This window comes from Parasteatoda tepidariorum, chromosome 5 (assembly GCF_982258835.1).
Source record: "Parasteatoda tepidariorum strain Cologne lab strain chromosome 5, Ptep-v5.0, whole genome shotgun sequence".
NCBI classification, from domain to species: Eukaryota; Metazoa; Arthropoda; class Arachnida; order Araneae; family Theridiidae; genus Parasteatoda; species Parasteatoda tepidariorum.
In genome coordinates, this window is record NC_141759.1 from 3,538,718 (window position 1) to 3,565,964 (window position 27,247).

A 27,247-nucleotide genomic window follows, 5' to 3' on the forward strand; every position below is an offset into this window, starting at 1 on the left:
TTAATGACTTTTGAAGAAGCAATAAATCTATTTTTAAAAAAATGTTTAGATAAATCATTCATTTATGTGTAGTATAATAAATATTTTTATTTACTCTTCATCTTTCACCTTTTTTTGATTTTATCAACCTATGTTTCCTCATAAGAACCATGTATTTTAAACTGAAATATATTCTATAAAGGGTTATTAAGCAATTTTTATCTACTTTCTTACTTCGATAAATTAACTTACGTTCATGAGAATTTATAAGTAAAAAATGCCTAAAAATGATACACTAGGAGCCGCATACGCTTCTCGCACGCGGTGTTTATGTGGAGTAGAGGGCCGATATCTCTAAAATACCTGGGCCGGTTTTAGGTCCCAGTCCGGGCCTGTGTGGACCCCTCTTTTAAGTGTGCCACTTTTAACCCCCCCCCCATATTAAGAAGACCATCCATGCCTCTGACCGGGATTCGAACCCGGGTTCCCTTATAGACAAAGTCAGCTCCTTAATCACCATACCAGAAGGAAAGATTATTTTAAAAAAACTATACATCCTAATTAAGTAGATAAATGTTCATATTTCAATTTAAAAAATACTAGATATGCTCAAAATAATGAATAGTGCGTTTTTTTATTTATTCATTTATTTCATTTAACAAATCAGTTGAAATTTTTCAAACTAGTCCCTTTGTCAACTCATTTTTGAACAATACATTAAGGTATAATGTCTTAGAATTTTTTTTCTTCTCCTCTTTTAAGAAATACGGATAAGTTAATCAAATAATGTGATATCAGAAATGATATCACATTTATAGAGTCAAAAGCGCATTTATCAATCATTGTTTAACAACAAAAGCAAAAAAGAGTCATTATCACCTTTATCATCAAACTTCTGGTACATTTTACCTGTAAAAGGTGAAGATAAGGAGGTGGATTATTTCAGCAGCAGATGGATATCGGGCAGCTCTACAAAATACTTTATGTGCTCGCCATTCTTTCCTGTGTTTGTTTCGTCATCTTTTATTTGATTCCATATGAGAACTCAGGTAATTTAAGATTCATTCTTCTACTTACGAAGAGTCAAAATGTTTTATTTTATAACAGCCGATCCAATAGTATGGTTTTTACGGCCACTCATGTTCAACTCCGGAGCCTTGTCATTTTGAACCCAATCCAGAAGACAAGAGAACTCCAGTATTTGCCTTCGTGGAGAATTTTTTGACGGAACAAACTCGCATTTGCGTTACATGGTGAGGAAAACCTCCCATGGTTAGACTGACGGGACGCTAACCCATGATCCGCTTACCACTGAAGATATTTTACATCGACACTGTGGTCGGGTGCAGTCATCGCTGGGATTCGAACCCGTTTAACCTCATTGGAAGGCTCTATCCCTTGAGCCATCACGGCTCAAGAATCACAATTCGTTACATGGACCGATCAACCCTAAAACGGGCCCCAATGGTGTATCTTGAGGGGCTGCACATCCCCTAACGTAGCCTTGGAGGAGGGCCAAATTTAAGTTACATAATTATAAATGGATTCCAAAATAAAATGCCCATTTTGATGTCACTGTTTAAAACTCTCTTTTGTTAATGAATTTATAAATGTATACTGTAAAAGTCCGACAGTTTATAGTAGCAGATGAAATTGTTATTATAATAGCGAGCTTGTCGTTATATGCAAATATACACATTTAATGTTAAAATAACCATAAAAAAATTAAAAATGTTATGTACCACTTTTTATTTTATCTTTATTTAAAACTAGCCGCCAAAGGCGCCCAGCTGTCCGCCAAGCTAAAGGTTTTCACAAATAAAGTTTTTTAAAACATAGCCGGAAATCTGAAGATTAGTGGACAATTAAAGTGTTCCTGTCCAGCAATTTTGTCTTCATATCCAGTTCTGCTGCAGATGTGTTATAGCTCTTGAGGATGTTTGAAATTATATAGCTACAACGCTTCAGAAAAAAAAAACTAAAATGCTAAATACATGAAAAGAACACGAAAACGAATAAATTTTTTATGGTATCAATTTCTATTTCTATATAATTTTTTATGGTATCAAATTCTATTTCTATATCTGTTACGTCAAGCACTCAGGTATTATAATTTGATCTAGTTGTGCTTGTATAATTTTGATCTAGTTGCGCTTTCTACGTCATTTTGTTAACATCGTTTGGTTTGTTATTTAACATCGTTTGGTTTGTTTTTTCTAAGTTAACTTTCAAAAAATTGGCTGGCATCAGCATTTTTATTCTTTAAGTTGTTTATTTTTTCTTTTGGAATTTGTTCCTTTTTAGCGAAATGTTTTTCAACCTAATCGAATTCTTTGCCGACTGTTCTCTGTATATATAAAGAAAATAAAGTAAATATTTTTAAAGTGTTGTGAAAAGAATTTTTAGTTGTACAAAGTACTACAATATCGCTATAAAAATTATCGTCTTCGCTTAAGAAAAAAAAATAGAGCGTGGAAAGAAGAAGAAAAACTTATTATAACAATTATGAACAGCGACAAATATATCAAAGCGAAGCGTTCTATTTACGTATCGAATATGTTGCCACATTTTTAATACAGAAGTTAAACTTTTTTCCACTTTAAATGTAAACTAATGCGAACTTTACAATTAAATTATTAATTCCTTCGTATATTATTGGTTTAAGTTGTCGAAAATTAATATTTCAATTGTGAGGTTCGCATTAGCATACATTTATAAGAGTGGGGAAAAGTATATGCATTTTTTAATAGTTTTTTGAATATGGCTCTTTGAAGACGAAAAAGCAGACGAAAAGCATAGACTTACAAAATGACTGATAACTAAATAACTAATCAAAATTTTTGAAAAAGAAAAAAAATACTTCTTCATTATGTCAAAACACAATTATGGGCCGAGTTTCGTGCCCGGGCGAGGCTTCTGGGGCGATATATTGTGATTACAGACAGACAGACACACACACAGCCGCGTTTATTATTATGTATATTATGTATAGATAAATTTTACTTCAAATCTAGAGCCTCGGTTGTGGAACCCCAAATAATAAACCATTTTTCGTCGGAACCCTGACATTATAAATAAAAGTTATGAATGAAATTGTGAGCGTTATTATCTACAAAAGACTATTTTTAAAATATTTAATTAGAGAAATGATGTTTTATTCCATCGTTTTATCATTAATAATCTTAAATCACATAGCCACATTGGTAAATGTCCGAAATATATGCTAGGTCTAGTTAATTTCCACTGCCCGGTATACCCTACATCAATGTTTTTTTTTTAAGGTCAACTTAAATTGATTTGCTAAAAATAAATAAATAATAAAAACGTACTATTAATTATTTTGAACTCATCTAGTTTTTAAAAAAAAATCGAAATATGGATATTTATCTACTTTTTGAATAATACATAAGCTAATTAGGATGCATACTTTTTAAAAAAAAAATAATCTTTCCTTCTGGTATGGTGGTTAAGGAGCTGACTTTGTGTCAGAAAGAACCCGGGTTTGAATCCCGGTCAGAGTCATTGATGGCCTTCTTACTGTGGGAGGTAACGGTGACCTACCTGAAAGAGGGGTCAACACATCTACCTTTCTGATACCCGAATATCAATATATGGGTGGGCATTTGGGAAGAATAAAATATATATAGTATACTCTCGATATCTCAAAGTTGAAGAGACGCTAAAAAAATTTTGAGATAGCGAGTTTTCGAATTAACAAGTTCAGAACTAAATACGTTCTAAAAAGTTAAAAAAAATATATTCTAAAATATGACTCTAAAAAGTAGAGTCATAAACATAAGAATAACATAAGAATGAAACATAAGAATAACTACTGTTAAATACGTATGTAATGACAATTAACTATAAGTCTAAATACAACAATGATAATTTTATTTTAAACAGTAAGACAAAAATAATGATGCATTAGATAGAAAAGAGTTGGTTTAAAATGAACTAGGAGGCTCCGCCCCCTGCTCGCTAACGCTCGCCAACCCCCGAGAATTGCTACGCAATCCTATGTGGTTCACGCCGTGAACCATGGCTTTCTGCGCTCGCTCGCCAATGAACACAATGTTCTAGCACAAAGACATAATATATTATCATCAAAGACATAGTATTTTATCATCAAAGACACAGTATTGTGCTTATGTAGAAGAATTCTACCAATGTTCTTATTGGCTTTTAAAAAAGTATATTAGCTATTTAGATTGTACATGGTGAAAAAATCAAAACATTAGCTAAATAAGAAACATATTAGCAAAATAAATAATCAAATATTGCTTCACTAATATTCTGCATTTTAAAGCGTGAAAATTCAATGCGTAAATAAACGCGAAATATAAAAAAAATTCAATGCATTCAATACAAACACTTAAACGTTTTTTAGACGTTTAGGCAGCTCCCTGTAGAAAAATATCAATTCAACAGCGGCCTTTTAAAGCATTCTCACTTCAATTAATTAATTAATTCCTAATTGAGTTTAAATTAAATATCGTCATGTTTTTAGTGCATGAATCTGAATTGAACAACCTGATAATGCTCACTCTGGTTATTGTTATCTGGTTGCTCACTACGTGCTCTTGCGCGCCGAATCCAATCAATTAAAAATGAAAACTGTTGCCAGCGCGAGAAAAGAAATATCATCGGTTTTATTGATACATACATACATACGTACGTATTAGCGTTTTATATAATACTAGTTTTATATAATATAGATTTTCATTGTGATTTTTCTGAAAAAATTCATTTTCTTATTTCTAAAAAAATTCGACATAACTAAGTTTTCGAGATATCAAGAGTACACTCTGTATATTAAAAAATTGTATTCGCCGCAGCAATTGAACGGGAGTTGAACTTCGGGAATTGAAATTTTTTTGGAAGTTTGGGAATTGAACAGTATTGAGAATTGAACTTTTGTATGTTTTACTGCACAAAATCTAATGAAACTTACAAACTTGAAATTACTAAGATGTGTAGAAAAATGTGCTTTAAGTGCAATTGAATGTAACCCATTATATTACCTAATATTACCAAAATGGGTGCTGTTTTGGGTTGGATGGCGTGCGCACTTTATTTCGACGTCATCACACTTTTCAACTGTGTTCAAGAATATTAGTAAACAGTGCGCATGTGTTGCTATGGCGACCGCTGCTGTTTGATAATTTTTTTAGAATTCTTTTTCCACTTTTAATTTTGTTATGCATTAGGTTGGTGAATTTATTTTTGAGATACGGGACCAGAGAGATCCCATAAATATTTCTTGAGTTGCGAATAAAAGCGAATTTCATCATTTGAATGATATTTTTGTTTTGAATGTTTTAATTAAAAATCAGAAATTCTAACCTACAGTTTAAACTGGATCGTTTTCAATACTAATTCAGGTGAATATCACAGATAAAGAGGGTCCCAAACTGACTGACACAGTCCCAAAGGTTAGAGTTGAAGTATTTATATTTAAAAAAAAAGTAGGCAGCAACCATTTTGCCAATGGATAACCTGTGATCGCCTTTGGGCAATAATTTTTTTTGTTGAAAATTGTCTTTTTTCTTTCCTTTTTTTTAAATTTATAATAAAAGTAAAGTTTAAAAAAGTTCAAAATAGGGATTGTCCTTGTTTACTTTCCCTGCTCTACAAATTTAAATTAATCCCGCAGACTGAGGTAACTCCCCTACATTAAATGGTAACTGGTTTTCGTTAAATCTGTCGGGGTCACAAAGTCCTCCTCATTCCCATAGTAAATCAATACTTCTGGGTATACTGAATTGGAAATTGATAGTTCTCTGATTCAGGTCGAAATTACGATCTGTGGACGAATGATTGGATGTATGAATGGGTCCTTGCGAAACGTGCTGTGACGCGCGCGTATGCTGCTGATATCGTATTGTTAGCCATAGATAGCGCCACTGAAAAACAAGAAACGCACCCTCTGCCTTAAATACTTGCTTGGTTTCTCAAACAAGCTTGTTGGCATGGCAAGTAGACAATAGCAACAACAATATTTATCCTTTTACGTTAAGATTTACCTCTATTATATTTAAGTTCTTAAATAGTGTAAAGTTTTCTGTTTCAATTAGCCTTTCTTAAAAGTTGCCTCATACATATTTATAACTTAAATCCTCTTTTATAATATACATATAAAGTGCCCTTGAATTTTTCTTTGCCCTTATTTTTTGTTTAGCACATTATGATGCATCATCTTATTACTACAGCTTTTTAAAAAATACGTAAGAAGCTGCTATTTTCGGAATAATTCGATATTAACTAAGAGCATTTATTTAATTTTTGCTCTACAATATGTTTCTTGTTTTTTTTTCAAAACATGTAAAAAAAATCATTCTTTTGTTTAAAATCGTATTTAGTACCTTATGAAAAAAAAGTCGGACTATCGTGAAAATTAAAAAAGTTTCAATTAATTTTACGAGTAGTTCATATAAATTTTGAAAGAAAGAAAGTTGAGAAATCATAAAGGGTTTCATTTTGTATCACAAAACAAAAGTCATTAATAAATGATACAATGGTTGTGCGGAGAGCGAAATGTATTATGAAAGAAAACGTATTCTAATACAAGATGGTCCTCTATTTCAATTTGAGTTGCGTTTTTTAATTTCAGGGATATTTAAATATCCCTGAAACTAAAAATGGCTATTGTTAACCAGGGGAAATAACATCAAAGAATCAATAAGGTTATTTTAAATGCAACAGAAAAAAACTGCTCTTTACTTCAACTTAAATTAGTTTTGAGTACGCATCCATGATTTTTATTTCACAAAAGTAAATAAAATAAGGCAAAGAATGTCTTCTAATAAATCTTCAATAAGATAGTTCGCATACCACTTTCTTCTTAAAATGATTATAACCACTCTGAAAATGTCACTTACCTGGTTCATCCACTAGGCTCTTCATTTATTAATTGAAGGAAATGTATTTAGATATTAAAACTGTTCCATTTTATTCCAAAACATAAAGTAAAATAAAACTTATAAAATTTCCAACATCCCACTGAAACATATGGCGTCACCTTTTAAATTTACTTGATTGTAACCCTGTCATTATGAATAAAATTTATTTGGTCCGGCAGGTAAATTTGCAGTCCTTGTAATGTACGTACCTAATCCAATTACGAATTTGCTTTTGGTGTATAGGTTACTGTGAGTGGCCAAAATGGGTGGTGACTTCTACCAGTGAATGTTGACAATCACATAGTCGCTTTGGTAAATGTCCGAAATGTATACTAGGCCTAGTTAAGTGCCACTGCCCGGTATACCCTACACCAATGTTTTTTTCAAAGTCAAGTGCCACTGCGGAGTATGCATTTAACCGGTACTCCACACACTGATTTTCTGCGGTTATTAAAATATAGAATAAGTTATTATCAAATCGGATATAACAAATATTTCGGGCATTCACCGAAGCGACTATGTGATAGTTGACATTCACGAGTGAAAGTCGACACTCTCTCGATTTCGGTCATTCACTGTATCATACATACATAAGCAGAGAATAAACCTAATTATGGTTTTACTTCGAGATGAAAATTTAAAAGAGCTGCTGTAAATCGGAAAATGATTATTAGGGAACCATAGTCATAGTTCTTAACTAACGAAATTAATAACTTTATTTTGATTAGAAAAGCTCGAAAGGAAAATACTCATGCAATATTTTATGAATGCTCAATATTTTCTTCATTTCTTAATTTGTTTTCCATATTGTTGTTAGAAGTATATTTTCTTTTATAAAAAGTGTCATTTCAACTATTTTCTGAAATAATTTCATGAAAGCAAACGAAAGATTTCATATATAATGAATTATAGGTTGGATCTAAATATATTCGGAAGTCTTAAAACTTATCACTGGTTTTAAAAACTCACGGAAACTCTTTCATGGAATTCTGCGGTTCCGCGGAACACCATTTGTGAATAGCTGATCTGAAACTTTTGCAAACAGAAGACTGAATTACCTAGCTCTGTATTTTATGAAAGACTGATAGAAACAAAGCAGGAATGTTAGAAACAAAAAGTTTCCAAATTGTAACAAGTTTTTACTAGAAGAATTCCATCTTCCATTTAATTTTATACAGTTTTTGTATGTAACATTTTGACGGCGACGTGAAAATGTGTCGTAATAGCAAACGTTTCGTAATAGGCCGTACTCGTTATACCGAGTTTTTACTGTATTCACTTTTTTATTTAATATTGCTCATAGAAAGATTCATATTAATAAAAAAAAAAAAGACTCCGTAAGAAATAAAAATAGCTCCTTCATTTATCTATTTCGATTATTAATTATTTTTTTTAACATTTAAATAAATAAATTTTATTTGGAAAACAAAATGAAGCCATTTAAATATTAAAACTAACGCAAATAAAAAGGTAAAAAAACAAACGATTGAAAAATGTCTCCATTTCAAAATAGGGACAGAAGCCCCCAAATCCTTGGCTACGGCCTTGGATATTTGTTTATTCAGTTGCATTTGTTGGCACTAATGAAATATTGTTTGGAAATAGTTGCGTGAGAAAAAAAATGGTTTAAAAACGTGAAACAATTTTTATTTTTAAACGTGACGCTTACAAATCTACTGAAAATTTGTAAAGGTGCGTGTAGAGAGAACGAAGTTGGACGAACGAAAAGTTTTGCACGTTTTCATCATTTAAAACATTTATCTCGTAAGAAGAAAATGCATAAAAGATTAAGTGGATGAGAAACGTTCGAATTAGTTGCCAGTTTATAGTGTGGATTCTGTTCAGTTTCGGTCTAATAATTTCTTTTCACATCAAGTTTGTTGGATTAAGTGGTAATTATACATAGTTTTTGTTAGAATAAGTAAAAAAAAAATTCCTTTAATTTTCAGGGCAACCCACGAATCAATCAAATGTTTACACTTTTATGTCTGGCGTCCTTTTAAAACAAGATGTTGCACTCTATTTTTAAAAAATCATTTTTCAGAAACAATTTAGTTATGCTATATTAATGATAGAAATATTTATACTTGAAGTCAAAGTTAAAGTGATTGTTAATAGGAAGAATGGATTGTCTTTAATTTCTTAAAATATTCATAACAAAATTACGTTCCTACGTCTTCAACAGTGGTCAGAAAAACAGTATTTTTTTTTTTGTAGTTGACTGCAACTACTTTGTTACAAATGTAGTTAACTACTTTTTTTCTAAATGTAGTAACTGCAAACTACTTTGGAATTGTAGTAACTACTTTACAGAGACGAACTTTGCTGGAGAACTTAATTTACACCAATGTTCAAAATGGTTTTGAATAAAAAATTGGCTTACATTAAATATAATGGAATATTTAAGAAATATTTTTTTCATTTTTTATATTCGCCAGTTTCTTATTCCAAAACATTTTTTTCGAATTTGTTCATTTGAAGTTCAACTTTTTTTTGCCTTTCTTGAAAGTGAATACTTAATTTAAGAAATGCGAAGTTATCTAATTTTTAATTGTTTAAGGCTCTTTTATTTCCTCTAAGAAATGAAGAAATACGTTCCATTTCTTTGAAATAAACATTCATGTTTCACGAGATTGCATTCGCGTTGATAAAAAGTGTGACCAAAATGAATAATTATCTAATTTTCGTTATAGCTAGTATAAATATTAGTCACACATGATTTTAAATACGTAATTTCTGCCAAAGCTCAGTTGCAGTTACAGGGTCATGTTCATTGCAACAATTCAAGGACCCGCAAAGCTTTTCTACACTAACGTTAAAAGTAGTTGGCGGGAAACGCTGCAAACTACTGCTTTTTTGTCCCTTTTTGATATTGCACTTGATTTATTATAGTTAATGTATCACTATTTTTCGATTAATTAAACTTAATTTATAGCAAGGGTTGTTTTTATAGTTTATATCATTTGATGTCCGCTGAAAAATAATTTTTGAAAGTGTTTCAGACAAAAAATAATTTTTGTTTTTAACATGAACATTAGAAAATACTTTCATTAAATAACGATTTGAAATACATTTAAGATAAAATAGCATTACATAGAAAGAAATTAGTTAAGGGAGAACTAAAAGTGTAGCTGTCAAAAACTAAAAATTACCTCACTGTCATTTTTACATTTGTATCAAATACTTTAAATAATGTGTATCGAATCTTTATTTGGAGTATTTGATATAAATGTATTATCGAATATTCTAGGGTATTACTAAAAAATATAGGTTTTTGCATAAATATCGTTGTCGGAAAATTTTTCAAAATTCTGTTAGAACACTTTCAATTACATTTTTTAAACTATAAAATTAGAATTTATGCTTAACAACAGTTGTTTTTTTATCTGTAAAACCAGTTTAGAAGTAATAAAGCAGGTATTTCGAAAGAAGAATTATAAGACGGTATTTAGTTAATGATGCAGAAGCTTCAGAGTGGTCTTTTTTTTTAAAATTTAACTGTGCCGTCTGTAACAATAATTAGTTATATAAAAATGTTTTATTCAATTTGATAATTTAACTTATAAGGTTTTTAGAATTATCAAGTTTTGTAATTTCTTCCCAAAATTAAATTTTTGCTCCTTTTGTTCGTTTGTAAATCTAACATTTTTTCTTTCAGGAAGAGCCCAAACTTCCCAGAATAATCCAGATAAAATGTTCTCATTGAGTTTTTTAGTCGATGCATTAGCAAGACAGCTTGCATGTATCAGATTCACTTGATGGTAGTTAGTTTATATCCTTGCACAGTGTTCAAGAAACTTAGGTTGATTTTATCATACGAAGTTATAATTTTTATACAGTTATGTTGACCGCTGTAAATGCATTGCTCTACATTATGAAATTTAACTCACGCTGTTTTTGGTCTGAATAGTTTGTTACATACTGTCTTTTGTTTTTGCACTGAAAGTATTATTTAATGTGTGCTGCTGTGATGATGTCCATAAATGACCGAACTCAAGAGAATGTCGACTTTCACCTGTGAATGTTCGAAATATTTGTTATATCCGATTTGATATTAATTTATTATTATATTTATTCGATATTTTAATATCTAATGAGTATAGATTAGGAGAAATATCAGTGTTCGGATTGCCGGTGAAATGGATACCGGGCAGTGGCACGTGACCTTAAAAAAACATTGATGTAGGGCATACCGGGCAGTGGCACTTCACCAGATCTAGTATATATTTCGAACATTCACCAAAGCGACTATGTGATTGTCAACAACCACCTATTTCGGTCATTAAGAGTAACATATATACATTATATCCAGCAGAGAGAACTGCCTCTTTATTTAGAGAAATATTTTTCCCAGAACCCATACCAAAGTACTGCCATACTTTTAAACCATTATCTGTGGCTTCTGCAGAATGACATGTACTAATATTCTGAAATGTAAAATGGGTAATATTGATCTCAATCGCCAACACTCCATCCCTCCCATATACAATAAGCTTTCTTTTAGCTCTGTGGCGTTAGCTGATATTCGTTCCAAAATTCAAGTATGCTGTACGACAATGTTCTCCATCACATTGATCTTCACCGTACTGTGGCTCAGTAGTTTTATACCATCATTTATTAATATTTCCATTTCTAATTTGGAAGATCCGTCAGTTCTACCAGAAAAAGGGAAGTGATATCTATCATTGCACTTTCGCAGAATCTCGTAAATGAGCCGTGAGAGGTCCCATTCATCTTTCTTTTCCATCTGTTAGTAGATGACCTAAAAATGGTATACTTCATTTTGTTGCAAGACGATGCCGTTTTGAGATAAATCTAAAAAAAATATGGATTTCACATTTTTTAAATTTTGAATGGTTATATTTACTAAAAGCTTCAATAACCCGGACAAGTGTTGGATCACAGAGCTTATCCTTAGAATGACCTTTCATATTCAGTAAATAAAAAAAAATGAGTAGGGGGATTGTTACTTAACCAAGATAAGCCGCAATGCCCCCCATGGACATGTTCATAACTAGGCAACGGTGTGTTGTTGCATTTTATAGATAAACTACTTCAAACATACCTTGAACTACGATATTTTTTGTAAGGAAGGGAAAACTTTTTTACGTTAGTTGGTTAGTTAAAGTTTATTGGCACAAGAGCCAGAAGTGGCTATACTGCGCCAGTCACTAGGTAAAAGAATTGAACTTTTACTTATATTAATGAATACAGTCCTATTGTTTTGATGAGATTGTGATGCATGGGGTCACTAAGTAGGGATGAAAGATCGGGATAAAATCTGTCAAAAAGTTTCTTCCTCAAATAATTGAATTGTCCGCAGTCAGTTAACTTAGTTGAAATGTCAACTTGACATAGAGTACAGCTGGGTGCAGGTTCGGCTTTCATTAAATGCATATGCGTAAAACGAGTATGACCGATACGTAGTCTATTAATTAAAGTCTGGGTTTTGCGATCAACAGTAAATGGTCTTACAATTACCAAGATTAGGATAAATTTCATGTAATTTATTATTATTTTGCGTATTCCAATGATTTTTCCAGTCCTGATGAACTGAAGATTTACAAATGTGTTGTAAGGTCCAAATGCTTAAGTTATGTTTTAGCTATGATATCAACACGGTCCAAGAAAAAAACTTTTTTAGGAGATCTAACTTTGTTTCTCACTGCCTACTTCAATATAAAAAAAAATTAAGCCAATCAAAAAATAGAACTATCACACATTGTCTGAATTTCAAAATAATGGCTCTTAAGATAGATATCTCATGCTAATTTAACTTAATAAGTCATTATAAACTTTTCAAAGGCTGGTTGATGGGTAAATCAGTTTAGTTTTTATGGCTGCATACTTTGTGCTGTAGCTAAAAATATATTCAGAATACATATTGTCAGAATAGCTTGCTCATTTCTAGCAATCTGCTCCTCGCTTATTATTTTGAAATTTTTACAATATCACGGAGTATATGACTTTTTTTTTTTACAGAAGGGGAAACCTTTCGAGCTCCTCCACCTCTCGTTGATGCACTCGATCTGACCATACACACAAATCAGGGCCGACTGGGCAACCAGATGTTCACCTATGCAACCCTCTTTGGACTGAGTGCGTTGAACAAGCGACATATGCAGATAAAGACCTCCAACTACGAAGTCCTTTCCAAGTACTTTGACATCCAGACGCCTGTAGTGAGTTCATGCTTATTCTTAAGATAAAAAAAAAAAAATTGTATTGAATTGCTTGGCTTAGAGCAAAAGACAGCTCGTCACATCTTCCCTTTGTGAGGAAGTGAAGTGGAGCTGTTAAACCTCTTTCATGGCATCGAATAATTATAAAAGCGGAAGGATACTCCGGAAGTTTTCTAAATTTCTTCTGATTTTAAGGAGTTTGCTATTGTTTACACTCCATCCATAGCAACAATTCATAAGAAATAAAATTGTCGTCGTAGCATTCCAATACACGATCGGAGAAATTGCATTTCAATCAGCAATTACCCCGAAAAATTGAATTCTAATCTTTGCCGTGGTAGGCTGAGATGGTGTCCACAACACTGACACAGAGACAGAATTTCTTTTAAATGACGTTATGTTTGTTTATTTAATGCTCAACAGGGTAATTCAACTAAGTGTTTCTTCGTCAGTAAATGTGATATTCTCGAGTATAATCCTGATTTATAAAATAGAAAATATTGCGGAAATTAATCTTTTCAGTATTGACTATCACTTTACATTAAAAGTCCCGCAGTGGACTGGTCGTAATGGGAGAAATTCTCGTAATAAAGACACGGCTACTAGTAGAAAACTAAAGTCAAGCACCACTGGCTGCGATCAGTAAGCGGGTGAGTGACTACTTTGATCGACATGCGTAGGGACCGAGGGTGCACGGTAGCGGTCCTCGTTCTACCGTTAAGTGCTTGAATTCGTGCCCAGGTCGTCGGGCTACCAAAGCAGGGGAACCATCCCCATTGCAGAAGATTAAAATTGCGATGGCTTACTTTCAGATCATCCTCAGGGATGTTTCCCAGACAGTCGCCGTGCAGCTCCAGTGCGACGTAAATAAAGTACCTAGCTACCACTTTACATTAAAATAAAATAGCATATAGAATGAGGAACGCTGAATAAAAATGTTTTTACCTTTAAGCTCATGGGGGATGGCAACAGCTGAGTGTAGGTGATCTGCGTTTGTTAAGTGATTTCTACAAATGTTATTTTAATGTTATCATTGATTAGTGCTTATTTTAAATAACATTATTGTTCATCTTGTCATGAGCTTTACGTCGATTTAAAAATGTTAATGGTGAGCGAAATTTGTTTAAAAATGTTCACGTTATATACGTGCTGAAGTACATTTATTCAATATGGCTGCAAAACACAAGCTGTCCCTAATCCATTACCTACTTCAGTGTTGTTCAGTTTATCCTTTTTGGAAGATTAGTATAATTTGTGACTACTTAAATTGTGATTCAACAGACGACAATTTTCAGAAATGATCTATGCTTGTACGTATTTGAATTGGCATTTTTCATGCTGTAGTGAATTTTACTGTCAACTAAATCTTTTGCCTGCTTTATTTTACTTTACTGCATATTTCGATTTTTCACTGATGAATTTGAAATACTTGTTTTGACTGTGCAGTATTGATTGATACTAATTGTCAACAGCTGATGTCTTCAATGATCTGTGTGTAAACAGTCTGCTCTGGTAATGGATGTCAACTTGTGCTGAATTGATTTCTGACGTCATCACTGGATTTGATTCCCTTCGATAATTGGTGCATTCAGTGACTCAACATCATCTCAAGATTCCTTTGCATTACTGAATTGCCTTAATCTGAATATTGTCTGCTTGATCACCGCTCCTGAATGATTTAGTTCAACTGTCTTACTGATGGTCCATCTGCGTCGGGTCACGTGATCTGATGATCTTACTGACTTGCTCTCTTGATGATTGTTACTCTAAGGTGGATCTGTCCCTGACAGTTCTGGTGATTCTTCTGCCTGCTGTCTTTGAGGATTGTGGTTCTCCGTGAGCAGCTGGTTCTCGTCATCTCTCTCATCTTTGGCTCTCTTGTGGTTCACTGACTGGTCTGATCTGCTCTAAATCTTTGCTGAACCTGAGTTGTAAATTGAGTAACACGTGATCTACATCGAGTTACCGATTGGTTATCTGTTCGTCTTTACTTCTATTCCACTTGTGTGCCACTCTTCGGGTGCCACTTTGAATAACGTCAACACGTTGACTCACACTGTTTGCAAAAATTGAATTAATATTCAAGTGATTTTTCCACACCACCTCATTAACTTGCCTTTGACCCAGGCGTATACTGTGTTTGTCTCTAGCGATGGCGATTTCTTAGGAACTATTTAACCGATTTTACTCAAGTTTTGTATTTTGTCATTTAAAATTACATTCTTCAGAATGATGCAAAAATGTGTACCTTAAAATTCAAAATTTTTTTTCACCATTATTAAATAAAATAATAAATATTTACTAAAAGTTATTTTTTGCGTGGAATTAAGCTTGGATAATTGAATTTCACAATTGTGCACAAACACTTTTCAATTAGCTTACAAAGTTCTGGAGATATAACGAAAAACGCAAAAAGTAAAATTAACATAAAGGGGTCCAAAAGCAGTATAATAGAAATAAAATAGTGTTGCCCTTACCCATTATTTGAAATCAATTGGTTAAAATAAGTAGTTAAAATCTATTCGCCATCGCAACGCTAGAATACGCCTCCCTGAAAAAAAACCGGTTTCACGTCCTTACCCTCCCTCTCCTTCTCTTCTCAGTTGTATAGGATTGCACAACGATTATTACTTGTCAAAATTATTTTTTAAAATTATAGCGACATTTTCATTTAGAACTATGTTTAATGTAGTTTTCAGTTCCATATAGTTCCCGAAACTCAAAAGTTTTTAATCTATTTGAAACTTACGTACTTCCCTCTCCTATTGCTGAGGGTGAAAGAATGTGAAGTGTTGCCATAGGTAGAGATTTCTGCGCCACGAAGCCCATTTCGCTCGCCAATAGAAAATTAAAAATCCAAAAGGCAGCAAAGGTAGGTACTTTATTTACGTCGCACTAGACCTGCACAATGGGCTATTGTAATTGAATTGAATTAAAAGTATGGTTTAATGCCACTAGGTCCAAAAAGGACATGCTGCGCCAAACACTCGGTTTTGAAACAGGTTTGAACACGGTTTTGAAAGTGCATCATTTATGTTCGGAAAGTACATAGATGAGAGATAGCATGGCGATTACTAGTAAAACTGCATAGGTAGAAACTTACAAAAGTTGTTTAAAGTTTTGATAAAATTGTAAATACAATAAAACAGCTATATACAATTTAAAATACCAATAGCAAATATGTTGGGTTTCATCTAACAAGTCTTTTATACATAAAATGGATCTACCAAAATAGGTGATGCGATGTTGGTTAAAATAAGGGCAAATGATTAAAATAGCATGGATTGCAAGTAAAAACTTGCAAGTATTGCATTGAGGATCTCTGAACAACAATTGTAGGTGGGTGAGTTGGGTACACTGGGCTATTCGCGACGGTCTGGGAAACATCCCTGAGGATGATCCGAAGACATGTCATCGCAAGTTTGATCCTCTGCTCCCCTGCTTTGGTAGCCCGATGACTTGCGCGTAAAGTCAAGCACTTTGCGGTAGGACAGCTAACGAGGGTCGATACCGTGCACTCTCTGTCCCTACTCAGGTTGATTAAAGTGGTCATCCACCTGCTTACTGACAGCAGCCAGTGAAGCTTGTCTTCGGTGTTGTACTGTGTCTTTACGATCAGTCCACTGCAGGACTAAGAGACAGCCAAAAGAAATATTGAGAGTTAGGGGTATCCTGTGAATTGGATTCTGAGTTCAGTAGGTCTTCTAGTGCTATTCTTATAATGATTTTAATAATAATGGTATAGATAAAAAAAAAATTCACTTACATCGAAATATTCATGATTCCTTATAAATGTAATCTTGCTCGACCATTTCTCAAATTCGTATCCTTTGCATTTTCGTGATCATTTGTCTCCAGTGGTTGAATACAGTATGCTTAATCATTCAAATAGAGGTACCTCTTCCAAAAATGAGATATTTAATTAGGTTTATGATTGGCTTCTGAATCGACACATGTCACGATTAACTAACGATGACATCATTTGCAGGTATCCAATTCACTTAGCTTTTAGTGGCAATATAATAAAAAATAGACGTAATCATTTGTAATTGTATTCTGTGATCTAGTAATTGTTTTTTCACTTTTAAGTTCTATTTACATCTGTGTGATATGATTGATGCTGTTCAAGTAACTATGTCATGATTTTTAAATCTTTTTGTTAAGTAAATTTTATTTAATCTGGATTTTTACTCTGCTCATCTTTAATTTAACAGTTTTATACCTTTTTGTTAACTAAATTTTATGATTAAATTCTTCTAAAACGAAAAATTGTTCATGCTTGTTTCTTCTTTGTTTTTCTGCTTTAGTTTAATGAGAAAACGTTTGTTGAAATCAATCCCTACAGTATTGGAAATTGGTTAAAGGAAAAGGATTATCATATTCCGATTACATCGAACATCATCAAGGGGAACGTCTACCCTACCTCCTACACTTTCTTCGATCACGTGAGGAAAGAGATACGAGAAGTCTTCCGATTCAATCCCACCTACAGGAAACACGCGCAGGACGTCCTCTGGGGGATCAAGAGGCAGAGACCCCACACCAAAGTTTATGTGGGAGTAAGTTAAGACATTTTTGCCTTAAAGTAACTGAATAACTTAGGAGACAAAATTTTTAATTTAGTTGACTATAGCCGCTCCCAATTATAATGCAAGCTTTTATTTCTCTTAAAATTTGTTACACGAACTAAAAAAAGTCAAGCATCAAGTTCTTGTTTTATTTAAGAACTGGGGGGGGGGTTACGCCCCCTATTCGCTGCCGCTCACCAATCCCGATGATGCAATAATTGTTGTTTCTTGGCAGAAATTTTTTTACAAAAACTGAAATTATTCACTTAACATGTATGTACTACAAAGAATTCTGTTGACTTACGCTTCTACTTCCACTTCTCACTCTCAGTTCAAATATTATTTTCTGTTATTATTATAAATGTTTAGATCTATTGGTGAACAGAAGTAATTTTTCCCAGGAAACATTTTTTACCATAATATTTATATTTTTATAACATTATATTGTTTTATGAGTTCACAATAGTAATTTAATATTTTTGCTTACCAATACAGGTGGATATATTAAATACAGTTTTTGTTTGCATCACATTGTTCATGCAGCTGATCGTTAAGTTCTAAATCATTTAACTGATGTCTTAACTATAGTTTATAACAGTACATTAATGTTATTTGCACAAAAAATATAATTGTGAAATGTTTAATGAGATTAGGCCACCTTTCTAAATAACTAAGCAGAATTACATTATAATAATAATAAAAAAAAGAAACAATAATTCTCTATGTTTTAAACACACGAATTAAAAGAGTAATGATAGCAGTACAGCAAAATAGCTATAAATTAGGGGTGCAAAAATGTTATAGAAAAACAATACCTTTATGATTTGTTTTAGGCTAATGACAAACAAAACAATATGGAAGTGAATGAGGGAAAACTGGATCCTACCACGTGATTTTTCTGCCAATAAAAATACACGGACAACAATGAAAAACTGCGACACAATCATTCGATTTTTGTATAAAGTAAGAAATTTTGAAAATAGTTTCTAAAAAGAATGTGAGATGACTATTCGGATGTAGCTACTACACTGCTCAAAAAAATTAAGTTGGTTGATTAAAGTTTATTGGCGCAAGAGCCAGACATGGCTATACTGTGCCAGCCACTAGGTTAAAAGAAAAGACTTTCTTTTTAAAGCAGAGAGTATAGTTCTTTTTTTTTAAACAAATGTAATAAGATTGTGATCTAGAGGGTCACCGATTAGGGATATAAGATCAGGGTGCTAAAATGCCAAAGAGTTTTTTCCTCAACTGCTCGAATCGTTTGCAGTTGGTTAAAACATGCTAAATAGTTTGGTCGACTTGACATAGAGAACAACAAGGTGCAGGATCAGCGGTCAGTAAATGTTTATGGGTGCAAAAAAAATAGGAGAGCACATGGATTTAACGAAATTACACAAATATATCTTCTCATACTTACATCAAAACAACATATAAATAGTTTTAAGTGTTGCAGAAAACAGCAGAAGAAAATTTCATATGCAAATAAAAGTTCATGACGATAAAAACGAAAAAAAAAAGGATTTAAGTGCAGAAATCTTGATTTCGCAGAAGCTGCTGTCTTTCGACATTTCAGAGTAAAAATCAACCTTCCCGCTTTTGTTTTGAAGAAAATAAACTTAAAAATATCACGACAACGTGAATCTACCAGAATTCATGCCTTGGCGTGTTATCGGGAGACTGGAATGCAGGCAAACACAACGAAGTGTAGTGGATGCTGTTGAAGACGCAAGAAGCGTCATTGCAAGACTGGAATTGATTCCGAGAAACAGGGCATGGTTGACGTCATGAAGGAAAAGGTCGTCCACATTCTACCACAGCAAATAATGACTCCATATTGACAGCTTGTCGAGATAGAACAGCCAACACCATACTAATTCAAAGACAGGTTCTTTTGGCAGCAGGACGAAGGGTATCACGGTAAACAATTCGAAACAGATTTCATGAGGGTGGCCAAATGGTGTGTATTCCGTTGCAAGACAGGCACCGTGTTGTCCGAAGAAAGTGAACTGTTGAGGATCGAGATTGCATGCGAAGTGATTGGAGTCAAGTGCTGTTTACAGTCAAGTCCTGATTCAGTTCAGAGTGTGGCACCAAACGTGTTTAGTGTGGTGAAATAGGTGCAATCTATATAACCCTATATATTTGTTTAGAAAGGATCACATTGCAGATGGGGTGATTTTATCGTATGGGCTGAAATCAGCATAGGTGGACATTCTGACCTGTATTTCATTCAGAATGGCTATTTAACTGCTGAAAGGTATGCAGACGAGATCTTCAAACACCATGTCGTATCGTATGCTGCAGACATTGACCATTTTTTTCTTTTAATACACAATCAGACCACATACAGCTTCACACGTGGAGGACTGTCTAGAAGCTGAAAGTCTGAAGTCTGCTTGGGGCGCACTCGGACGAAGCGTTTCTGCAAGGCCTCTTGTTACTGTCCAAGACTTGGAGTCACTTCGTTAGGAGTGGAACAGTATTCCCCAAAGCCTCATCGATAATTTCATTGCATCCATGCAAAATAGTTGCGCGGCAATCTTAGCAATTTCGGGGGGACCATACACCATAATAAACATTTTGCGTCATCTCCGTATAATTAGTTTTTCGTCATTTACTATATGTTTTCAAATTATTACCTTGAAACATTAATTCATGCTCTTTATAATATATATATATATATATATATATATATATATATATATATATATATATATATATATATATATATATATATATATATATATGTATATATGTATATATATATATATATATATATATACATATATATATATATATATATATATATATATATATATATATATATGTATATATATATATATATATATATATATATATATATATATATATATATAAAGTCGAACCCCGCTATAGTGAACCTTCAAGGGACCGAAATTTCCGTTCACTATATCGGTTTCGCAGACAATTTCACTAATGGTTCCCAAATTCCTCCCTTTTATTACATTGTAATCATATCTATGACTGAAAAATATTATGTACTAGCAAAAAATGTGTTATTTATTAATAAAAATTAGTAATCTTTAACTGATGAGCAATCCTCAACATCAGATATGGAAACACTTCCCGACTCTCAGATAATTTTTCCTGAATTTCTGTTATTCCGCTTTTTAAACCTGCTATTCGAGCACATGAAAGTAGTCTCTATAGATGGTTTTGAAAATCGGTATATGTATTTATTTTGAAGAAGAAATTTCAAAATTATTACTAAGAAAAGGGGGGGGGGGAAATCAGTCGAAGACAGAAAAAAGTTCATTATATCCAACTTCATAACTTTTTTGGTTCACTAAGCGGGGTTTGACTGTATGTATATATATATATATATATATATATATATATATATATACACTGATGTGCAAAACTTAAGCAACAAGTGCGTTTTTTGTCATAACTCTGCAAGAAATCATCCGATTGACATGAAATTTGAATATGATGTACATTATTTTGTACTTAAACGATGGTAAAAGAATAATGGCGCAGAAATGAATATAAAGCTTAAAGTAGATTATGGAACAAAAAAAGGCCTTATTTGACATATAGTGGCGTTACACATGATTGCCTGAAGAAGCGTAAGTACAACTGGCAGATGTTCCCTAGTATGGGATATGCCCTCCCCTTACTGTAATTGTTGCTTGGCATCGTCTCTCCATGCTAAGCACCAGATTATCCAGAAGTTCTCGGGGTAAACGTCTCCATTCCTCCTTTAACGCATCTTTCAGCTGATGGGTGTTACCAGGAGGATACTGTCGTGTCGCAAGACGTTTCCCTAATGCATCCCACACATGCTCTATGGGATTTAGATCTGGAGAGTAAGCTGGCCAATCCATTCGTGTGATATCTTCACTTTCCAGTAGCTCTTAAACATTAGCATTACGGTGTAGCCGGGCATTGTCATCCATAGAAATGAAGTCTTGTCCAATGGCCCCTCGGAACAGACGCACATGGGGTAGGATAACGTCATTGCAGTAGCGGTCTCCAGTTACAGAACCTCGGTCGAAGATCTGAAGCTCAGTCCGCCCGTTCAACATAATGTCACCCCAGACGACAACTCCAGGACCACCGTAACGATCTCCTTCAGCGATGTTATTGGGATGAAATCGAGCTCCAACCTCTCTCCAGATCAACTGACGTTGAGAATCGCTTGTAGCACTAAAACGACTCTCATCTGTGAAGAGGACGTGACTCCATTGATGAGGTGTCCAGGTTTCGTGTTCTCTGCACCACTCTAAACGGTGCCGTCGATGGCTAACTTTTAAAGGTATCGAGCGTTCAGGACGTCTAGCAAATAAGCCACCTTTGTGGAGGCGTCTGGCCACTGTAAATCTTGATACTTGTCGTCCTGTGGCTGTGCACAGTTGCTGAGATATGGCACTCGCTGACTGAAAACGGTTTCTTTTCACCTGGGGGACAATGTAACGGTCATCTCTTGGTGTTGTTTTCCTTGGACGGCCACCACCAACCTTCCGAACAGCTGTACCAGTAGTTTTAAAGGCATTCCAAGCACGAGAAACAACACTTTTGTTGATCCCGAACTCCTTGGTGACACTGGTCACACTACGCCCCTCCTCAAGCTTCCCAATCATTCTTCCTCGAGTAAAGTCGTCTAAATGATTTCTTGAAGACATGTTTCACAAAACAAATCACTTGCACTTGCAGCGAATGTCTTTATCTGCGGTGCTCCTCATCCTTTTATCACAGCTTTGACCTGCGCGCTCCGACCCACAAGGTTTACGTACACTTACATCACCTACGACGTTTTATTTCTGAAATTTGCATACAATTTCTACTGAATTACGTGCATATTATACTGCAATTTCATGGCTATCTTATACTTTGTTGGGGAGCTGTGGCTGAAAAATCACTTGTTGTTTAAGTTTTGCACACCAGTGTATATATATATATATATATATATATATATATATATATATATATATATATATATATATATATATATATATATATATATATATATATATATATATATATATATATATATATATATATTATGACCATCGTTGAAGAGCCGATCCAATTTTTAGGTTTACGACCACCAATGTTCGACTCCGTAGCCTTGTAACTTTGAAATCAATCCAGAAGACAAGGGAAGAATTGGGAGAAATTTGCCTTCGAGAAGGACTTTTTTGATGGAACTAACCCGCATTTGTGTTACATGGAGAAGAAAACCATGAAAACCTTCCACTGTTAGCCTTATGGCAATGAGACTAACCCATGATGATCCATCTATTACTGAGGATATTTTACGTCAGTACTGAAGTCGATGCGAGCCGCATGCGGAATGTGAATCGCTCAGCCATTGCTGGGATTCAAACTAGGTTCACCTCATTGGGAGGCTAGCGCTCTATCCCCTGAGCCACCACGGCTCTCTTTATACCATTCCGTATAGTTAAAGTTTCCATGTAATTGTTTTTAGCTTCTTTTTTCATGTATTGCGCTTAGTTAAACCTGTATTCTCCATTTTATGCTCATGCATGGCTATCACGCAAAGGTTTCATAACTTGTTTGCTTGCTCCCCTCATTTTTTTGAGCAGAGTAGAATGGTAACGTAAAACTTTGCTATGAAGTGGAGACTGCTGGCAACAGAGACCTTTATAATCACTTCATCAGTCATTTGATTTGCTTAAATTTTTAATTGAATTTAATGTTACTTCTGTTAAATGTAGGATACCTTAAAAATGTTTTACTGATATGACGTTATATTAAATGAAAAATGCCTTAACTATCAGGGCTTAGTTTTTAATCATCCAAACCTATAACATAATTTGCATGCAATGAAATCTATTTTAGAACATTCTCTTCAACTTTCCGATATTCGAGGAACATTCGAGAACTTTTCGATACTCGATGTAAAATTTTTATCGTATAACTAATGTTGAACAGAAAATTCATATCGTAGTTTTGAAATCGTAAATGTTACGATTCCATCTTCGTATTGAATTCATTTTGAACCCCAAAAAATCAAACTCGTAGATCGAGCACCAAACAAGGAGAAATTTTGCTTTTATGAAAAGTTTTTCTGTCAAATAAACACATATTTGCGCTACACACAGAAAAAAATCACGCAAACCTCTCATGGCTAGTCCGACGGTAAGAGAGTTTTAAACAAGCAGGTTGGGAATTGAATTTATTGAGCTAAAGCGTAACATACTTTCGATTAAAAGTTTAGTTTAAAGACCAATTTCATTCAATTTATAATGAAAAAAAATTTTACAGTTGAATTTTCTGCTACGTAAAAATAAAAAATTTTTTCTTTCTATTAAAAAAACAAACAAACACACATTTAAAGAATTTATCTGCCAATTTTTGTTAAAATAATTGGCTCATATTTAGCATATGCTTTTAGTTTAACTTAAAAAGATAATGGTGTAACACAGTCAGCCCTTGTTATCACAAATTGTATTTAATCAGTCTGTTTGGTAAATAAAAATACTAAATGACGGTTGTAAACTCACTAAATTTGCTTAATTTCAATGTTATTTAAAAAAAATGATTACTTAAAAATATTATTTATGTTCCATCTTAGCAGAATCGTTTTCGGACGGGGAGGGGGCTCAAGCGTAAGAAAAGAACATATTACTTTTTAGTGCATATATTTTAAGTGAATAATTTAAATTCTCGATGATCGCTTAGTGATCATTGGGTTCAGTGAGCAGTAGCGAACAGGGTGCTTAGCCCCCTACAAGTAAATTAATCGTTAATGATGGTTAAATTAGTAATAGCATTTGTATTTGTAAGAAAATATTTATGTTTTGTATGTAAGTGTTCTACATAATACTTCAATAGAGAGCTAAGCCTACAAGCCCAAATAATAAAACATATTGCATTTACTCGTTTGCTGAAAACGAATTTAGTTGTTGTTGTCGTAAGCTATTGAGGAGCTGGGGATGTGATTGCCCTTGTTTTTAAATGGCGCCATCTATGGACAAGAATTCAAATTCTTTCACACTCATATGTCACAACCGTTTTATAGGGCGGATCTATTCATTTATACACAGATCGAAATTTTGACCTGAACTGGAGAACGATCAATCTCCAATTCAGAAACCTCAGAGATATAATTTGTTATGGGAACATGGAGGACTTTGTGACCCGACAGATTTAACGCGCACTAGTCACCATTCACTACACAAGGTGTCTTTGGCCGGCTGTATTTGAAATCCTGTTCTCACGAACGTTAGTCCAGCACCCTGCCAACAAACCAGGGCATTTCGAACACTTTTAGATGCCCTGAAAAAGAAAAATGATTTTATTTTTGTTAATAGGAGAAAAAAAGAAAACGTAGAGCACATTGCTCTCGCTTCAATAGTTATAGCCTCACAGCTTTCGTTTTAAATCTAACGTAAAATATTTTCTTCTAAGTACATTTGAAAAAAAGTAGTTTTTAAAAACTTCTTTTTTAAAAAAATATTATTATAATAGGTACAAATAAATCAGGTACTTGCCTCACAATGAAGTGGTTGTGATGATATCTGATTGATTTGAATGCTATTTCTGATACAATTTCGACAATCATTATGACGTAAAATATACTGAGTGGTTAACAGATCATGGGTAAAAGTCAGTATGTCGTCACGCAAACAGTGGAAACTTCCGTGGTTATTCTCGCCGTGTAACTATTAAGTGTGGTGAGTTTAACTCAATATGTCCTCCGAAAAAGCGAGTTTGTCTTAATTCTTGATTCAAGAGTGTTTTTCTTTTGGAATGAGTTCAAAATTACCAGGCTACGGAGTTGAAGATTTATAGTTGCAAACTCAGAATCAGGTCGACTTTTCAATACCATTCTGCCTCTGACTGTGTTGATATATGAAATATTCTCAGTGGTGAATGAATCATGGGATAGAATCTATTTGCTATGCAGCCAACGGTCAGAGTTTTTCTTTCTCTCTCCCTGTAACGTAAATTACGGGTTAGTTCCAAAAAAAGTTCTCTACGAAGGTTAGTTTATTCGAATGCTTGATCCAGGAATTTTCTTGTCTCCTGGGTTGGGTTCAATATTACAAGGCTATGGAGTTGAACATTGATGGCATTCATCCAAAGGTGGTCGTATGCTTAAGGCCGATAATCTAATATATATAATTTTCTTACGTGGCTCCCAAATTTTGGCTGTATTTCTTTTCCGCTGGTGGCAACGTTTGCTTTGTTTTGTTTACGTTTTGAAAACACCAAATCATTCTGCCTTTTAATGATGTGTTTCTGATCTAATATATATAATTCTCTTACGTGACTCCCAAATTTTGGCTGAAGTGCTTTGTACAACTAAATAAGATTCTTTTCACTACACTTAAATATTTACTTTATTTTCTTCATTTACAGAGAAAACAGCCGGCAAAGAATTCTGTTAGGTTAAAAAACATTTCGCTAAAAAAGGAACGAATTCTAAAAGAAATAAAAATAAGAAACTTAAAAAATAAAAATGCTGTTGCCAGCCATCGAATTTTTTGATAGTTAACTTAGCAACATAAATCAAAATGACATAGAAGCGCAACTAGATCAAAATTAAGATACCTGAGCGCTTGACGTAACAAATCCTTCAATTCTATAAGTGTTGTATCACCAAATGCCCAAATTAACAAATGTGTTTTTAAAGAAATTATCTCTATCTGCTATTCAGACTACTATTTCATATTCTTTTATAACATGAAATAGTGGGAAAGACTTTAAAACAAAACTTACAACAGTTACTTTTCTCAACAACTGAAATTTAGAATAGTGTGATTAAGAAAAATATGTGAACTGTTTGCAATTTCAAATTAATATTGAAATGTACAGGTGTAGAATTTTCTACAGTGAAAAGTTTTCGGAACTTCAGTATTCAAAAAAGTATACGAAAGCTAGACGTTAAGAGCGTATCCAATGAGCGAGCAAAGCGAGCATTGGATTGCGAAGCAATCCGAAATGAACTGCGAAAGCAGTTTCGGGGGTTGGGGAGAGCCAGCGAACAGGGGGGGAAGCCTCCTAGTGAAATGAAATATATTTTATTACGACTTTTAAAATGGTTTAATGATATTTCCAACAGGTTCATGTCAGAAGAGGAGATTATCTTTCCCATTCAAGAGGAGGCTGGTTACGAGGTTACGAAGGAAGGGAGGTGGACCGAGAATATTTCGAACGTGCGATGGAATATTTCAATTTCAAATACGACAACGTAACCTTCTTGGCCATAAGCGACGACAGAGATTGGTGTCGGAAGAATCTCACCGATCTCGGAATTGTGACAACGCCGGATAGTCCTAGCGCCGGACATGATCTGGCGTTGCTCACCGAGTGCAACCACACCATTATGAGCTACGGTACCTATGGGTTCTGGGGTGGGTACCTCGGAGGTGGTGAGGTAGTGTACTTCGCAGACTTTTTAAAGCCAAACACAAGTTTTGTAAGGGACTATTTTGTGTACGAGAAGATGTATCCCACAGACTGGATTGGGATATCTACCACAAAACCTGGATTCTGGGAATCCTACACGAATCCCTTTATGACGTAAAAGCTGTGATGCATATATTTGATACAAATCGAGCTTCATTATTTATTTTTTTATTTAAAAATAAAATTATTACTGTTTTCA

The 27,247-nt window shown here is 33.8% G+C and overlaps 1 protein-coding gene across 1 annotated transcript; it reads left to right on the plus strand.

Moving 5' to 3' along the window:
* The first annotated feature begins 873 nt into the window (after positions 1–873).
* LOC107453824 (galactoside 2-alpha-L-fucosyltransferase Sec1) lies at positions 874–27,247 on the plus strand. Its single transcript, XM_071185294.2, has 4 exons — positions 874–1,028; positions 12,861–13,060; positions 17,368–17,619; positions 26,702–27,247. The coding sequence occupies exons 1-4, from the start codon at positions 932–934 to the stop codon at positions 27,164–27,166; spliced, it is 1,014 nt and encodes a 337-aa protein (XP_071041395.2). The 5' UTR covers positions 874–931; the 3' UTR covers positions 27,167–27,247.

Excerpts from the sequence above, each read along its gene's own strand:
- LOC107453824 (XM_071185294.2), top strand. The coding sequence starts at position 932 with ATGGATATCGGGCAGCTCTACAAAATACTTTATGTGCTCGCCATTCTT. Across the intron at positions 13,061-17,367 it reads TTGACATCCAGACGCCTGTA|TTTAATGAGAAAACGTTTGT; the intron begins GTGAGTTCATGC and ends TTTCTGCTTTAG. Across the intron at positions 17,620-26,701 it reads ACACCAAAGTTTATGTGGGA|GTTCATGTCAGAAGAGGAGA; the intron begins GTAAGTTAAGAC and ends TATTTCCAACAG.